This window comes from Odontesthes bonariensis, chromosome 18, assembly GCF_027942865.1.
Source record: "Odontesthes bonariensis isolate fOdoBon6 chromosome 18, fOdoBon6.hap1, whole genome shotgun sequence".
NCBI lineage: Eukaryota > Metazoa > Chordata > Actinopteri > Atheriniformes > Atherinopsidae > Odontesthes > Odontesthes bonariensis.
Genome location: NC_134523.1, coordinates 24,130,012 through 24,147,548, shown reverse-complemented (window position 1 = coordinate 24,147,548; position 17,537 = coordinate 24,130,012). Strand labels below are relative to the sequence as shown.

The 17,537-nt window shown below is 38.9% G+C and overlaps 1 protein-coding gene across 1 annotated transcript in view; it reads right to left on the bottom strand.

Moving 5' to 3' along the window:
• The window catches only part of col11a2 (collagen, type XI, alpha 2), a 43,526-nt gene that overhangs the window by 15,862 nt on the left and 10,127 nt on the right, over window positions 1-17,537 (bottom strand). Inside the window, exons 2-21 of the mRNA XM_075449037.1 lie at window positions 16,170-16,331; window positions 14,432-14,642; window positions 14,086-14,248; window positions 13,787-13,909; window positions 11,824-11,937; window positions 7,367-7,486; window positions 5,699-5,914; window positions 4,461-4,514; window positions 3,723-3,764; window positions 3,397-3,459; window positions 3,157-3,231; window positions 2,693-2,779; window positions 2,128-2,184; window positions 1,857-1,910; window positions 1,561-1,614; window positions 1,212-1,265; window positions 936-989; window positions 752-805; window positions 590-634; window positions 412-465 (exon numbers count right to left, since the gene is read on the bottom strand). Of these exons, the coding sequence (XP_075305152.1) occupies window positions 412-465; window positions 590-634; window positions 752-805; window positions 936-989; window positions 1,212-1,265; window positions 1,561-1,614; window positions 1,857-1,910; window positions 2,128-2,184; window positions 2,693-2,779; window positions 3,157-3,231; window positions 3,397-3,459; window positions 3,723-3,764; window positions 4,461-4,514; window positions 5,699-5,914; window positions 7,367-7,486; window positions 11,824-11,937; window positions 13,787-13,909; window positions 14,086-14,248; window positions 14,432-14,642; window positions 16,170-16,331 (1,856 nt within the window). The remainder of the gene's footprint in view (window positions 1-411; window positions 466-589; window positions 635-751; window positions 806-935; window positions 990-1,211; window positions 1,266-1,560; window positions 1,615-1,856; window positions 1,911-2,127; window positions 2,185-2,692; window positions 2,780-3,156; window positions 3,232-3,396; window positions 3,460-3,722; window positions 3,765-4,460; window positions 4,515-5,698; window positions 5,915-7,366; window positions 7,487-11,823; window positions 11,938-13,786; window positions 13,910-14,085; window positions 14,249-14,431; window positions 14,643-16,169; window positions 16,332-17,537) is intronic.

Genomic DNA, 17,537 nt, shown 5'->3' with positions numbered 1-17,537 from the left:
TTTACAGGTGCTATGTTTGTAAGGTTAACTAATGCAGCATTTTTTTAACCTTACAAACAAAACTAAACAAAAACACAAACAAAACGTAGTGCAGCGTTAAATCTGTGGAGCACTTATAGAACAGCAAAGCCTTACCACTCCAGTAAAGCAACGCTAGTTTATATGAATATAAGGTATGGGTGTCTGATTGAGACCAGTATCTGAACTCTGACTGATACTGCTCATCTTGGTGTTATTTCTGGAAGACTGTGGGAACTTCGCATGCTCATTTTTAGATTACTGGTTAACCTAACGTTATATCAAGCTACAGTGTGTTGTTTCAGGAAATGCTGATGGTGTTGTGTGGTTAGAGAGGGATAAGTTGTATGTTGCCATAAATGTATGTTGTGGTTTGACATCGTTTTTACTCACAGGAGGTCCAGAGATTCCAGGAGGACCTTTGGGCCCAAGCAAACCACGAGGTCCCTAAAGACAGACACACAGACAAAGGGACAAATTAGAGAGACACACACATCCAAGATAAGATCTGTCAGTAAAAACATGTCACTTAAGCGGACTGGATTTGCTTGGTTGTCATGGAAACACTCACGGGTTCACCTGGGAGACCCCTGGGTCCAATGTCTCCATCGTCTCCCTACAAACATGCAGAGACGGCACAAGAGGATAAAAATATGTTAATTAACAGATAGGAAATTCCACAATATAAAAGATATTTCTGAGTAATTCCAGAATCTTTTTTTTATGCATGTACCCTCTCTCCGTCCTCTCCTTGAGATCCTGGTGGTCCCAGTGGTCCTGAGTCACCCTGACAAGAAGGAAGAGAGGAAGGATGAGAATATTTTTGTGCTGCTTGCCACCCACCAACACATATCAAAGCACTGAGGGTAATATTACATGAATATTTATGAACAACCCATTCTTATCGTTTGACTCACCCTGTGTCCTTTGTCACCAGGCAAACCCGGAAGACCATCAAAACCACGGTCACCCTGAGAAAGATTCACCGACATGTGAGCTAATAGTACTGCACTACAGAAGGTGGAGACACTTCACGAGTGGGGTTGATACGTTAGTTCTCATTAGAGATTTTTTGATTTGGATACAGCTGTGGTTCAACTACATAATATAGAGATACATTTAAAGAGTTTAAGGGGGATAAATATACTTGATCTGTCTGTTAAAAAAAAGAGACGAGCGAGAAACTACTGTACCTTATTTCCAGTCTCTCCAGGCATTCCCCTGGCACCATCAGCACCAGCGCGACCCTGTTAGCAGCAGATGGAGAACACGTTTTTAAGTGATACTGTAAACATGACACATTTACCACTTTAAAAATACTCAGTGCTGGTTGTTCCAGGGCATGTTTGGGAAAATACTCATTTACACAGTACCAAAAGGATCCTTTATGAGGTACAAAACTTATGAATGACAGCCCCCTGTCATCAGATGAAACTCCACAAGATAACAATAATCGTCTCTGAGTTATGAGTTCTTCCTCAGATGTGTGAAATCTGAGGAGAACAAACAAGTTAATGAAAATTGCTGGTTGTTTCTACTCACTCTTCTTCCTGATTTGCCTGGAGGTCCCATCAAACCCTGTGGTCCTCTGGGACCCTGACAAAAACAATTAGATGCCCGTGATAAATGCCTGTCAGAAATGTTACGTCATTGTTTTGAGCTGAGAAGGTTTCCATTTAGAAGCGATCAAATATGGTAACTTGCACTATAAAGGGTTAATTACATTATGATTTCAAATAATCACTAAAAAAAAACAGCTGATAACATAATTTCCTACACAAATTATGTGCATGACTTTGTGCATGTCAGTGGTCAGTTCGGGGAAGTGAGTGTTTTACCTGAGGACCAGGATCTCCGCCCTCTCCTTTCAAACCTGAGCTTCCTGGATTTCCCTGAGAAATAAAAAAAATCCTCATCACAAAAACTACTAATCATTTATTGGATATTAATGATTAAATCATTTAAAATGAGAGAGAAAATGGAATAAAAGCTGTTGTGCAATCAATAAGACAGTATTTCCAGGAGTCCTGTCATGAGGTTAAAATCTGTAAATGGAAACAACACAAACAACTCTTGATATGAACAAGTTGAAATTCACAGGTTACACACCAGAGGTCCAGGGCGTCCAGTGAATCCCATTGGTCCCGGAGGTCCTTTCAGAGCCATCTGCAGACAGCAAAGTCTCAAGGTCAACAACGATGGAGACACATGGCTGCTTATACAGACAACTTTCTGAGGTTCAGTTTTTTCTATATCAGTTTAAAATCTATGTTGCTATGAAGTTATGAATATACAGATATGCAAATCGTTTTCCTGTGTTTCCTTTGAGATGTTTGACACTACATTTTTTATTGTTGTTTATTAAATTTCTTAATGCAGCTGATAACACACTGACAATGATCACTGACTTTAATGTCAATTTAAAAATATTTCATGTAAATTTAATGATTGTACACATATTCTATTCTGCAGTATAGTACATATCATATTTGTTGTGTAGTTAAATTACTTAAGTGCATAATTGAAATGGCTATTTTCATGCAAGTAAATATGAAGGATCTATTGTAAATTAAGTGTATAAAATATGCTTTACAGATGTCAACAGTTGGGAAACTGAAATGCTTCAGAAAAACTAATTGCACAGTGAAAATGCAAATAAAAAGTAATAACTGACCCTAGCCTGGGACAAGATAGCGGCTGCCTGGGCTTCCTGTGCAGAAACGGCAGGACCTTTATCTCCTCCACTCTGACCAAAACGGAACTGTAAAAAGAAAAGGAAAGGGCATCAGGACTATAAAGCAAAGTAATTTGACTAATCAAAGACAGGAATATCAAGGAATACTGTGCTGAACAATAACGTGAATAACATGTGAATGACATGCTTGTAGACTTTACATGGAACAACTGAAGAAACCTTCAACTAGTTGGAATATAATAAGTCATTATGTAGCTATCAAATCAAAGCCAGCGTTAACCTTAATAGAGCTATATGTAGTGACAGTACAGGATGAAACCTGATATTAAAAAGGGCTGGTGTTACTTCTTAAAGAGATCCATAAAATACATGTTAAAGCAGACATCACTCACATTTGTGACACTTTGTAAACTATCCATTTCTAATCAAGTTGAAAGACTTACAGGCAGCATGACTGAAGTTCCAGGAGGTCCAGGGACTCCATCAGCCCCAGGCAGACCAGCCTTACCAGGAACACCCTGCAGGATGGAGAGAAGGAGTGGTAAAGCTGGCACAATGAAGAAGACAAGAAATGAACTGTGCCTCTTGCAAAGCTCAACTGAATTGAAGAGTCATGCCTCAGAATTGCTGATGCACTGATTCTGGACAAACCTGCACATCTTAGAATAAAGGGAAAGACTTACCCTCTCTCCAGGGTCACCCATAGAGCCAGGAGGTCCGGAAGAGCCAGGCGGTCCGGTAGGACCCTGAGGAAGGAGAATTAAAAAAGAGATATTCTTCAGAAGGAACTGAAAATTGTTTTCAACGAAACATACAAAAATACATGCCACGAACCTGGAAATAAATATGTGGGACTGTCTAATATTGGCAACAAGCACATTGTACTACAGTAAAACAAATGATTAACGCAAAGAAATGTGTTACGTACTGACTAAAGCAAACTTCAGGAGAAAAATAATATAAACATAAAATGTCTTTCATGAAAAATAAATGATTATCTTTGACTTACAGCAGGTCCCTCAGGCCCTGGAGCTCCTTCGATTAACATTCCCTGAAAAAGTCAAAATAAAGTTAAAGAAATCACAACTTTATTAATCAGGCATTAAGTTATGGTAAAAACAAAGCTTTTTGGGACTAAAAATGTATAGTTTTGATTAAAAAAAAAACAGAATAATGTTAAGTGTCTGAGCTACTTTACCAGGACAGGAAGCACTGCAGCAATTCTTCTATCAATATGGATTTCAGGGTGAACAGTGACAAAAGGAGAATAATCTCTAAACTGAATAATTGAATAACTTCCTTTGTTCACCTGCATAATATTGTAGATTATAAATGCTGGCAAGAACAAGCTGGAGAGATCATATTTCTCCAATTTTAGCTTCTCGCTGTAGGCTTCTTGTCAAATCCAGAACAGAGATTAAAAATCCCATTAATTAATGTTTGTAAATGTTCTTTCAGCTGCATCCTCAAGGAAACAATGAATAAGAGAAAAGAGAGACATGAATCACCATACAGAACTGGGTTTTATGTGCTCTCTCAGTAATTGCTCTGCATTCATTGCTTTCATATTATACAGTGCATGAATGATGAGCATATTTGTTTGAAATAGAGGGCAATGCTGTCACGTTACTGATGCAAATCCCTGTGGCTTTTACAAAATGTGACATTCTTTATTTCACAGAGTCGACCAGTTCAAATGCACCTGCACAGGTAGAGCTGCTTAGAAACAAAAAAAGTCGCAACTCACAGGTTCCAGAACAGCAGGATCTCCTTTCTCTCCTTTCTGGCCACTAACAGCAGCCTGAGGAAAACACACATGTAGCCAACAACAGAGCACAGTCATTATAGAGGCACGTGCACATATGAACCAAAAACAAACAACAATATAAGATAAAATAAGGGCACACAGTGAATGCATATGAGTATTTTGACAGCATGCATTGAGAATAAAAATCACCCACATTGTAATAAAGTGTTGGAATCAAGAGTGATAAAGTTACAACCTGTTTTGCTTGTGATAGGTGCATAAGCTTTCTTCCAAATACCACTGACTATGTGGTTCTCCACACTGCTGGTCCATTACTTGCAGACTGTCATCTGGGCTTAACACGACTAAACAAAGCCATACACTGAGATAAATGGCATTAGGGACTGCTCTAAATGCCTCTTTATGCAGTGTATGTGACAGTTCAGGTTACTACTGAAGCTTATTAGGATCCCCAACAGCTTCTATGACGACAACAACTACATTTCTCCTCCTGGGATCCTAAGTTGCTCACTACTCACTTTTTAAGATAAAGCCAATTTCAACCACTGATTTGACTTCTAGGTCTTGAAATGCATTCAGAAATGTTTCTCTTTGACTTATTGAGGTTGCCTGGTATAAAACTGAAATATATAAACCTTACTTCCAAGGTGGCCATTTTGATAAGTGTTGCACACTCCAGCTCCATGTGCATTAAACTTTACTGATTACTGAAGTTTCGTCCTCAGACCTTCCTCATGCCTGACTGCAGAAACATCTTAAATAATGGAATAATTTTTGGGACGTTTCCAGTGATCAGCAACTTATTACTATTGTTGTACCACTGTAACACTTTTCTATGATACACATTTAGAACTGGCATTGCACTCAGCATAAAGCTACAACAGATTTTAACTACCAATATATAAAATTAGCATCACTATAGGCTAAAGGTTGACTGTGCCTAAGTGTAAATAGTTAATAATTAACTAGCTAACCATTACTGAAGTAACAGCTGATCCTACTGAGATTTCCATAGGGCTTAAAAACCTTAAATCTATCCTTAAAGTCCACAGTTGAGTATTAGAAATACCTAAGAAAGAAATACCTCTCTGTACAGGCCTTAGACAAATGGCAACTCAAACAGGTCATTTGAGAGATGACTGAATACAATTTGACAAAGACTAGGATTCAGAAAGGGTTGAAACTGATTTTTGTTTCTCTGTAGCAAAATTACTTACGCCTGCCTCGTCTGTCACAGCGGACAAGGCGGGGCCCATGTAGGCATCGACCTCTCCAGCCTCTGGTAATGGATCATTGTAGTCTTTGTAGGAATAGTCGTATTCCTTAAGGCTCAAGTCCCCAGGCACATACTCCTCAGTGAAGAACTCTTCACGCTCACCGCCTGCCTTGGTGGCATCTACCTCCTCTCCCACCAAAGCTGGTTCCACGTTGGGCTGTGTTGGTTTAATTAAAGTTGCAAAGGATAGACAGAGAGGCCCGAAAGAAAAGAATCAAGCAAAATAAGATAGAGGAGGGAGAGGAGGAAGGAACAGTAAAGAGGAGTGAAGTATGCAGAATGGGGAAATATTAGTAAAGGAGAAATATAGAGTTTAACACAAGAAGGGGCATATACAAAGAAGTGAGTCTTACCTTTTGAAAATAAACTTTGACATGGGGGCAGAAAAAAATAGACACCTGGTAGACTGTTGGACTCTGTCAGTCCTTAATGCAGCTGATCCAGTTAGATTTGTTCAGGTGAATTATGGTATAGTCTGTTTATTCTGTGTTAATCATCTACAGTTTAGCTTATAGTAGTAGGTTTCCACCAAAGCACATCATTATGAGCTTGTGTGTGATCATCTGCATCCAAATTTATTTAAGATTGGTATAAAAAGAAAATAAACCTTAACTTTAAGGTCCTGACTGAACACACAAAAACCGATGATGACAAACTTTGTGAAAACAAGCTTCTGCTAGGTGTGGTACTATGCAAAGCAAAAACTGCTTAATCTTACTCGTGTACCGTACTTACCACGTATTATAAAAATATTAATCCAGTGGGATTACACTGATCTGATACCTGATATAAAAATATCACTTATAAATTAAGTAATCTGAAGGTTTATAATGTCATGTGTATGACCTTTGCCTAAATATTTCTTACCCGACAAAAGCTTTCTCCTAAGTAGCAAAACATGTAAGCATCAAAATTTAAAACAAAACCAGATAATCATAGTGGGCTAACATAGATAATCTGCAATAAAAAAAGTAGGAATTCAAGTTGTAAACTAAAAGATCAGAAATGTAAGATGCTCATTCTTAAATTCTGACAACCAAGAGGTGTGAAGTAACCCACAATATCTGCTGTCCAGACAGGAATGCATTATATTCATCTCCTTTTGTTGCCGTGGTTAAACCTGCAAATCAAATATTCTTACATGGATCTGCTTTTCACAAGATTTCTGTTCTCATCTCAAGATGACTTCCAGATCAACAAAAGATCTTGAGATGAGAACAAAGCATAAACCTTGCTGTTAGGAAAAAGGAGAAACACATAAAAATATTTGACGACAGAAGCAGATGAATGTGGTGCATTTGCTTCTGGAGGTGCCAACAACAGTGATGTGTGGTTAGAGTGAGAAGTGTAAAGAGGGACACGGAGCTCTAACTACTTTGTTAAACTACAAAGACTGGGCTCACCATCATACAGGTATCATATCCGCTTCTTTTGCTAAGATGAATCTTTTGAGTTAAACTTTAGTTGAATTTTTACAGTACAAATTAATGTAATCTGGACATTTGCCATCCATTGTTGAAAATTAAATATGGAAAGTTGAATATTCTGTTGGTCAACTTTGACTATTTCATGACTCGATGTGTGTCATAGTGTGTCGTTTTCTTTTTACCTGTACAGTAATCTCTTCTTTTCCAATCACCTCACCATCTGGCTGTGGGATCATCTCCTCATAGTAATATTCAGTCTCTGTAGGGGTGTGGCCAGCCTCAGAATACTCAGTGTCAACATCCTGATTGGTCAGGTTGACAGGAAATAGGGAGCAGGAAGGAAGTAAGCAGATTTGATTGGAAGAGCAGGGTTAGCTTAAAATCTGCTTCTGGATGATAATGAGTTAAAAGAAGAAAATGGAATGCATCATAAAATTGTGATTGCCAGAAGCAACATGTATTTTCTTTTTATTGGCAACTCACATTTTAAAACTTGTAAAGATCCATTTTTGAAAAGAAATTTCAGAACATCAATGACTGTAAATTTTGCCAGATGCAAGATTTTGAGAGCCATTGTTGAGATTTCTTTTCATTTTATTGTTGAACCATTTTTGCTTTTAAAGCTCACAAGCCAAGATTCATGAATGAAAAGAGTTTACTCTTGTTCAAAGTAGGACTGAGAGCATCTATCCATCCCCCTAAGATAGAAACATCATAGCTGGATGCTTCGGGATGTCTAGTTTCACCAGAGACTAGAAAACAAGGAGACAACCCCAATCAGCAGCCTCACAGAACATGACTCAGTTAATTCAATTTAGCAGGCAATGCATACTACAAATTCTCCAGAATCCACTCATGACCATTAACCTCAGATCTCATGAAGTTGATACATGTTGGTCTCATATTACATAATAACCTTGAATCTCTAAAGCTTGCCTGGAGTTTCTGTGAAGCTGCTTTATTCATATTTGATAAGAAATATGACAAGAGACAGGGAGACAGATGTCAGAAAGAAAACACAGGTACTTAAAAAAAAAGTCAGATGGTAACAAAGAGACAGGTGTGTTATATTATGTTGCACATGTGTGGTGTGATAATATATGTACTTTCTAAGTTTTAGTGTCTGTACCACAGCAATCCATGCTCATTCATTTGACTGTTGGATTAATAGTTTCCCTGAAAAGAAAGAGGTGGAGCCCTGGAGTTCATTCAGGTTCTGAGATCCAGTTTCAGCAGCCTGAAGGTAGCAGTATGAAGTCAAGTAAAGAACATTGAAACTGTACATTCAGCCATGCTTCGATGTGCACCGTTGTATCATATCATAAGGAGAGTTTGGTAAGATCGTGAGGATGATATGATAATTTGAAAAGAAGAAAAGGCGGTCTGCTTGTTATGAACCAACTTCCATTCTGACGACCAGCTTGTGCATCATCAAGGATTTGCATCAAAACTTGAATACCAGCCACTTAATAAGAGATCAAACTATTCATAAAAGAGACCCAAAAACCTGCCAACATTAAAAACTGTTTAAAAAACTTTTTGTTGCAGATCCTGGATGATTGAAACAGCTGGTACAGAGACTGGAGAGATGGGACACACAACTCTGGTCATTCCGACCCAAACATGAGCCCTCATGTTGTACCTGTTGATAACCGTTGGTAACTTTAACCCCTGGGACCGCAGTTCCACTCAGCATAGCTTTGCCAAACGGTGGGAGAGGTCTGTGCTGGGATTTGACATTAATGTCCACCATCACCTTGGTTTTTGTGGGTCTGGGAGGAGTGGGCCGGACGGAGGCAGTTGTTGGAGCTACTTTTGTTGGGCTGGAAACCTTTTTTACAATCTTCGTGGCTTTGCTCACTGTTGGTTTGACCAGAGGGACTTTAGTCACCACAGTTTTAACTTTGGTAATCTCTTTCACCTCTGCTTTCCCTTGGGCTTTTGCTGCTGGAACTTTGGTAGCAGCAGATTTAGCCATTTTTGTAGGCTCTGGTTTTGATGTTTTTGTTGGCATCTTAGTAGCTTCTACTTTGGCAGCTGATTTTGCGCTGATCTTGTCTTCTTTAACAATTTTCTCAGTCTTCGTTTTTGTAGTGGTTTCAATTTTTGCCATATTTGTAGCCGCTTTACTAACAGCTTTCTTTTCAAACACAGTAGTAAGTTTGTTGTTGCCATTAGCTTTCGCCGCACCATTGACTTTATTCTGAGCTTTGCCATTAACGTTGACTTTAAACTCAGTGGTAGTTTTGCCGTTTCCATTTGGTTTCTTTTCTGCTGCAGCTTTACCACTGCCATTTCCATTCGTCTTAGGCCCAACGGTAGCCTTTCCATTTCCATTGGCTTTCTTCTCTGCTGAGGATTTGGAATTACCATTTCCGTTGATTTTCTTTTCAGCTACACTCTTGCCATTGCCATTTCCATTCACTTTGGCCTGGGCTGTAGGCTTGGCCTCAGCTTTGCCATTAGATTTTGCTGCAGTTGCTTTTCCATTGCCATTGCCATTGCCATTGCCATTGCCATTTGATTTAGCTGTACCATTTGGTTTCTTTTGAGCAATTGGTTTACCATTGCCGTTTTTAGTTGGAGCAACTGTTGATTTAGATTTAGCTGCTGCTGTTGGCTTGATCTTAGACAAGAGGAGGTCCGCTGCAGTGGGTTTAGCTTTGGACTGCTTGGCTGTGGAAGACTTGGCAGCTTTGGTGGGCATAGGTGGCTTGACAACAAGTTTGTATGATCCAGTCTTGGCTGGTTTAGCTGGAGTTGATTTAGCTTTTACAAGGGTAGGTTTAGTGGGGGCTGCTTTCCCGTTGAATGCCTTCTTCTAATATCCGTGAATATTGTTAGGTTGAGATGTTTATTATGTAGAAGTGCATATTGACAAAAAAAAGGGAAGAAGATGACAAAGATATGTGGAGGGGTTGGGAGGGGGATGAAAAGCACAAACAAGGGATTGACAGAAAGAGAGAAAAAGACAAGAGTGGATGTTTTGAGAAACAATGACATAAAGATGGCTCAGGCTTGGATGATTTACTGAGACTGTGCAGGCATTACTGGATACAGCATACGATTAAGCTTTAGGGATACATCTATGAAAATCTATGAAAATGACAGATGCTCAAAATAAAACAGCATTGAATTTACAAAACATTTAATTTGATGTCTATGACCCAAGATATTTGGACAGTTTTTTTGCTGTTTTCTCCAGTAATGCCATTCCCAATATTAAACGACAAAGCAGCATCTTTGTGCTAATAGGAACTGGAGGCTGTGGTTTAGCAGAGGCACTGAGGGTGTGACTGGTCAAGGAAAGCTGGCTGTTTAACACACACACAGATTGTAAAGAAATACACACACACACCCACACACGGGCACAGAACATACACATCACTGATGCACTGACCTCCTGTGCTATAATGCACTGAACAGTCCAACTGTAAGACAGAAAAGTTTGCTGTTGTTTAGCCATGCAAAGGAAACAGTACAGACGTAAAGCTGGCATGCAAATGCGTGTTAGTCACATAAATCACAAAATGAAAAGTACTTCACATGATCAATCCTTATCATTCATGCTGCTATAATAGAAATACATGCAAATACAAATTGTAGATGGACAAAAAAAGTGTAGATGGATGAAAACAAAAGAAAAAATCCAAAAAACAATGGGAAAACAGGCCACCAATAATAATATACACCTCTTGGATATGCAATTCAGAACTCCAACAGACAAACTATAACATGCATGTATGCTAGGGTAAAGATAGAATGTACAACCCTGATATGTCTACCAATGAAAAATCGTCTGTATTAATATTCCAACAGTAGGTTGACTGACAATTGATGTGAAAAACAGATGATGCAGAAGTACAGTAGGTGCATGCGGTAACATCCTTCAAGACAATTATGAAATCATGCAGATTATAAGAAAATAGAAACACCTGTTCAAACAGTAATGCAAATCTCACAAATGCTTCTGTGATAACTGAAAACCAAATGGGTGAACTTGTCGTGAAAGAACATGCAAGGAGTGTCAGCAAATTCAAGTAAACACCAGAAAGAATATGCAAATCAAATTATTATTGTCTGTTACAATATATACTGATGTTTTGTGGAACTTGTCCCTCTTAAATTGAGCACTTTCATTATGAAAAGGCTGTTTGGTTAGGTTTAAGTAGAAGAGGATGGGACAAACATATAGGAGAGAATACTAAAATTTACTGGAGTGGATAATGGAGAATGGAGGGGGAAAAAATGCATGTGTGCATGACAACACAGCCGCACCTTCACTTCCCCAGTGCCCCCACTAGGCCACATGTGAACACACATGGATAAATTACAACGTGTAAATGACATGAGGACAAAAAAGTTAAATCTTGTTTGATAGAAAGAGTGAGAGTGGAAGTGTGAGACTTCAATCTGGATTAAAGAAAAAGTGAGATGTAAAACAAGGTTATGGAACGATGGGAGATGAGAGGCATTTGGATTGATGAAAGTTTGAATATATGATTTTTAAAATAAATTCAGCAAATATGTAAACTTAGATTACACTCAAATACAATGTTATTGTTTTAATGCCTTTCTCATTCCTCTTCCTTTCCACAAACCCAGCTTGTGTTTTCCCTCTCTCGTGCTCCCACTTTACCTGTTGGTTGGGGTCCCCCGGTTGGGGAGAGGGGGGTGCAGAGGAGGAGGGAATGCCTGTTGTTTCCTCATAATAATAGGGGTATTCATGGTCATCCTGCTCCTCATCAAAGTACTGAGAGAAATGCAGGGATTGAAAGATGGGAAGGAAGAAAAGGAGGATGGGTTGGCAGGGGGCAGGAGGGTGTGTGAAAGCATGAAGAATGCATGAAGAGGGGAAAAATTGATTTCCACGAACAGATAAGGAGAGGTTGCAGAGGCCACAGGGGGATAATAAGGTAAAAGGGCCAAAGAAAAAAAAATAGCACGTTGAAAGACTGCAAGAGACAGCAAAGGGCATCATGACAAAATGCAAAGCTTTCAATTTCTCAGTTCATCAGAGTCTGTGGTGGTTGTTAAAAGGTGTTGATATAAAATACAATGTCCAGACGAGCAACCCTGATGAATGAGAAAACTGTAAAAAAATCAAGCAATGATGGAAATCAATGAATAAAACCACACTGATTTGTATTCATTTTAGAAAAAGTCATCTCAACAGCATCAACATGACAGGGTTTAGACACAAAGTGTGGGAGCTCTGTACAGTGACTGACACTTTATACTTTTTTAGATCAGGCATGCAGGTATATAAAAGATGATGAACTTTGGATGGATGAATGCAGATGAAAGTCGTTTGCTACCTTAACTCGGTGATGCTGGTGTCAGGGGAATGTAAGCTCCCAAATATCTAAATATCATCAATATGTGTTTGAGAGAAAAATGAATGAATGACAGGTTGCAATCATTTAATGCATGTATTGTGCACAACAGTCTCAGTAAGCAAAGAGGCTACAACCTAAGCCATCTTCATGCTAAATTCTTGTATGTAGCAATTTAACCAAGAGACCAATCAGAATTGATTTAATTAGCATGTTTTATATACTCAGCAGGTCCTCTTTCTTTCATTCCATAAAAAAACAGGAAAAGATATTGATGGTTGATTGTATCATCCCCTTTCCCCTACCTTTCTGTGTTCCATTGCAGGAGAACAGAAAACAATCACAGTTAATTCTCTAAAATTCCAGTGTTTGAAATGATAAAAATGTGTCAATTTTTCAAGGAATTATTATGCTTTGATATGATAATGTCTCTGCTTTGCTTTAGTTATCTCAGGGACACACAGACTGTGAAGATGAGGAGGAAAGTGGATGGATACAAACTGTTGATGATGACGAGGGGAGGAGGACAGAAAGGGAGAGCAGCACTTTGATGACATTATCACATGACTCAAACTGAACCCGAGGATTTCCTTTTCTGAGGGCTGATGTATTGTATAATTTCTTTCTCATATTAGACCACATTATCATATGATGTAGCTTTCCTAGTAAATTCTATATCTCAGTGTTGTCTTAGCCACTGAACTGCAGTGGCAGCTCACAACATAAAAAAACTTCAGTTAATAGAATTATCTATAAAGTGATCTCCATGATAAAAGTTGGAATGGACTCAAGTATTCTGGTGACATTCCTAACATTTCTCTTTCTTATCTTTTCTTGATCCAAAGGTACAATATTTGTCGTTCAGCTCAAGAAAAAAATAATTGGTAGAAAAAATAAACCCAGAATATACAGATCCAATTAACCTGTTTTCTTTCTCCAAGTGGTTTATCTTTGAAAAATACCCTTGAAAAGGAAAACAAAGTCCACAGATTCTGATTGGGTCAGCTTTATTGGAGCTAAAGATGAGCCTACAATTTCATGAATGAGTTGTGGCCACACAGCAGTGACAGTCTGAGGTTATCCACTGTGTGACTGATTGTACTCATTAGTCCTTTAAGTTGTGAGTGTCTGTGTATTCTTTTTGTATGAACAACTATTGCAATAAGATCTTAAGATGGTAAAAGAGCATGTGTGAAAGACAAAAGAGAGTTACTGTTCCCTGCAGGAACGTGTATGTGTGTAAACTTGTGATGTGGTGTCACTCACGTATGTGTTGGGGTCTTGAGCCTGGGTCTTGGGCAGAGGGGAGTCACAGTCAGGGCTGTAGTGTTCACAGAAGTCATAGGCTGCCTGGGGGTTTGAGGCAATCAGCAATTGTTGGATGTCTCCCTGTGAAGAAAAAACACATATAGTAAGATCATAGAACCTCGTGAAAATCCAGAGTATTTATTGAGCTTGTTGAAACCTTTTGGAAGCAGGTTGCAACAGCAGAGGTTATTGATTAATCGTACAGGTGCCGTCAGTCATCAATCCAACAAAAACATAGTTTAGTTGATTATACTAACCTGGAAAACCTCCTCATCAAGTAGACGAGCTCCAAACACTGTGATGCCATTGGTATCGATCTCTGCGTTATTGCCACGGGGCAGTGGACGGGTCATCTTCTTCTTGCAGTCCAGCAGCAGTGTCACATTTTTCTTTGAAACAGAGATAGCGATGCGATGCCACCTACAGACAAGGAGAAGGAACCACAGGCAAAAAAATAAGGATGTTATGTGACTACAGACCTAGAGGAAAAGATACCAAAGATAATTTCCAAATATATGCACAGAAATATTATTCCCAACCACCCACATGACCCAAATCACATAATCTCAACCAGTCACAAACTGGTTGTTGCTGGTTACTGACTTGCCATCAGCCAGGTTGACACCCCTAAAGAGTGGGTAGTCTTCAGGGGCTGGCTTGCCGTTCTGGTCCTCATACAGGAAAACAGGGGAGCGTCCCAGTTCAATGCCCAGCTGCTGGATGCCCTGCTCACTGTAGATGGAGAGCAGGAAGGCCTGGAGATTAGCCTGGGCCTTGACCAGAGCCATGATGGAGAAGTTCTCCGGAAAACGACCTGTGGATGAGGTAGAAGACAGACGGAGACAAGGATTAACTGACCGATAAACATGTGATTGGCAGAATGGATTGTGGGTGTTTTAAGAAAAGGTAAAAACAAAGATAAGTGAGCAGAAACAGCAACAGATGTGAAATAAATAGTCAGAAGGATTAAATTACATCTACAAAGGTTAAAGTTTGTCCTGGAGGAAGAAGGAGACAGCAGAACATTTACTTTTCGAGAAAAAGAGGAAGGTCAGGAGAAAGCAGAGGGAGGGAGGCAAAAAAATAGGTTTCAAACAGGTGGTTGGGGAAGTAAAATACAAGAATTGAGAAGTAGTGTAGGATGATACCAATGATGATCTTTAAGACTGAAGTGGGATGTCCATCAGGGTTAACATTCATTAGAATGTAGTCCCCTGTGAAGCTGGCATTCAGAAGATGATGTGAGCTCAAAATAACAGGTGAGCAAGGAAGGCTTCACAGAAAATAAACTGAAACTCAGCTTAGACTTTTGTGGATTTTTTTTCCCAACCACATAAGTGCTACTTTCAGATTTATTTCCTCACTCCTTGGTGTCAGACAATATTCTAAAGTTAATGTGCTGTGGCTCCTCCACACTCTTAATTCAGCTCTTACAAAGCAACACATAATTACACTTGGAGCAATCTAGCAGAGGGCATAACAGCCTAATTAAATCTAGAAAGCTCAGTTTAAAAAACATCTAAGGACAAGCAGCAAGCTATAATGATAGTTATACATTTCACAGTGGAATTTTGTCATAAATATGAAATACATAGCCTGTTTTACAGTGAGCAGTGTTGAATGTGAGTGTGCAAGAATTAGGATCCAAATTTATAGCTAAGCTATAATATTTTTTCACCCAGTGTTCCCTATTCACGGAATGAGCTTCAAAATAACATCAACTTACAGACAATCTCATCTTTATACACCTTTAAGGTCTTTTACCAACTACCCGGAATGAAACTTGTTGCAGTATTACAGCTTTTATTTTTTTTATAGTTTCTGTGATTGGGGGTATAATGTGCATCATATTTAGCTGGTATGGCATGCACATCTTTCCCTGTTTTTTGCTGTTTTATGCTGCCATCTTGATCAGGACTGATCAGGCTGAAAGAAGAGTTATTTAATATAATTGGACCTTCATGGGTAAATAAAGTGGAAAAAGGAAAAAAAAGACGATGTTATACCTTGTAGTAACTGCAGTGGTAGTACTGTACCTAAACAGGGTTATTCTGGAATGCTAAGTCAAGGGTTATTAAATCAGTTGCATCAATGTAAAATTATTTTGTAAAGCACATAGATAATGAGTTTTTTTATTGTGATATTATTAGGTCTACTTTGTCTAAGCTAAGATCTCTAATGATACCAAGACCGTCGTCCTCCAGAAACACAACACCTACAACAGAAAAGTGAAAACTCACATTTAAATCATGGTTATTTATGGTCCCAGTGATCAAACAACCTTGTGGCTATTCACAGAGCAATCTAAAATAACCTTATATTCAGTTAGTCTGAAGCCTACCTGAGAAGAGCTGCTTGGTAGGGGCAGAGATCTGGGCCTTCTTGGTGATGCGGTAAGCATGATCGGGGCTGCTGGAGCGACGGGATGAGCAGAAGCCAGGGACTTTCTTTACACCCTCAGGGAGAGAGGGAACCTGTAGGGCCCGCAACACATCCACTGGGTCTGATGACAGAGGGGAAGAGAGGCAAGGAAAGAAAACTGTCATTATATTTTTTAACAAGCAACTCATTTAAACAGATGTCATGCAGCAGTTGTTTCACTGTCATGTTAGAAAAGGCATGTGTGTTTTTGCATCTGGCATTAGATGGACAGATTTATTGATTAATTATGATTTATGCAGCTGGTATCTACAACAGAGTGGTGCTGTTATCCTTTAGGCTCCTAAAAAAATGCTGCAACAGACTTTTAAAGCTCACTTCAATCTTAAATAGATCTATGAAGTAATCTTAAATATTTTTGCAGAACTAGTGTGATATAGGATCAGGTAGAGGAGAGGTCAACAGTGGCTACCACTGTACATTAAGGTATATTTTAAGAAAGAAAGCACTGTCAGAACAGATGGGCAACAGTCCAAGCAACATATATGGACCAGTGCAGGGAGGGCAGTAAAGCTCAGTTTACATCAAAACAGAGACAGTGCCCTCTATTCTGCTCACGTTTGTCAAGCAACTGAAACAAGTGGCTGTTGATGTGATACTGTTGAGTCGAATGAATATTTATTTGACAAACACAATCATTTCACAGTTTCGCCTGACATGTATAAACCCTCAAAAACTCAAGGTATGCGGTACACATCTTAACATAACACATGCACATAAATACACGCACAGAGCGGCAGTGAGCCACCAGTCTAATATCCTGTCTCCACTTTCACACACTGAGGACAACCAGCCTGTTTCTCCACCTGCAGTCTGCACTGTGGTTTAGCTTGTTGGCGTTTTCAGATTGCTCAGTCTGACATGCTTCACATTCAAAAAACACAACTCTCAATTACTGTGCAGCAAAACAATATGATTGAGAGCATCTGTATTTCTTATACTTGAATTCCCTTAAGGTAATACTAAAAACAGCAGATAAATATCAAACATATCTATCTATGCAGTGCTACTCCATAAGGAATTTTACATAATACCTTATTTGGAAGCGAGCTTATTTTTAACATAATTTAGATTAGTTAGTTTGAAATTCATCCCAGGACTTCTCATGAGTTGTATTTTTATATCCATTTAGATCCAGAGCTGATATGGACTCAAAATGCCAAACAAAACTGAAGGCCCCCATTAAATGTAAGAATTTTGCAGTCAGAGCAACTGAATAAAATGTAATATTCTTGCTGAGAGTCAGGTTCTGACGTGAAGCAGCCATAAA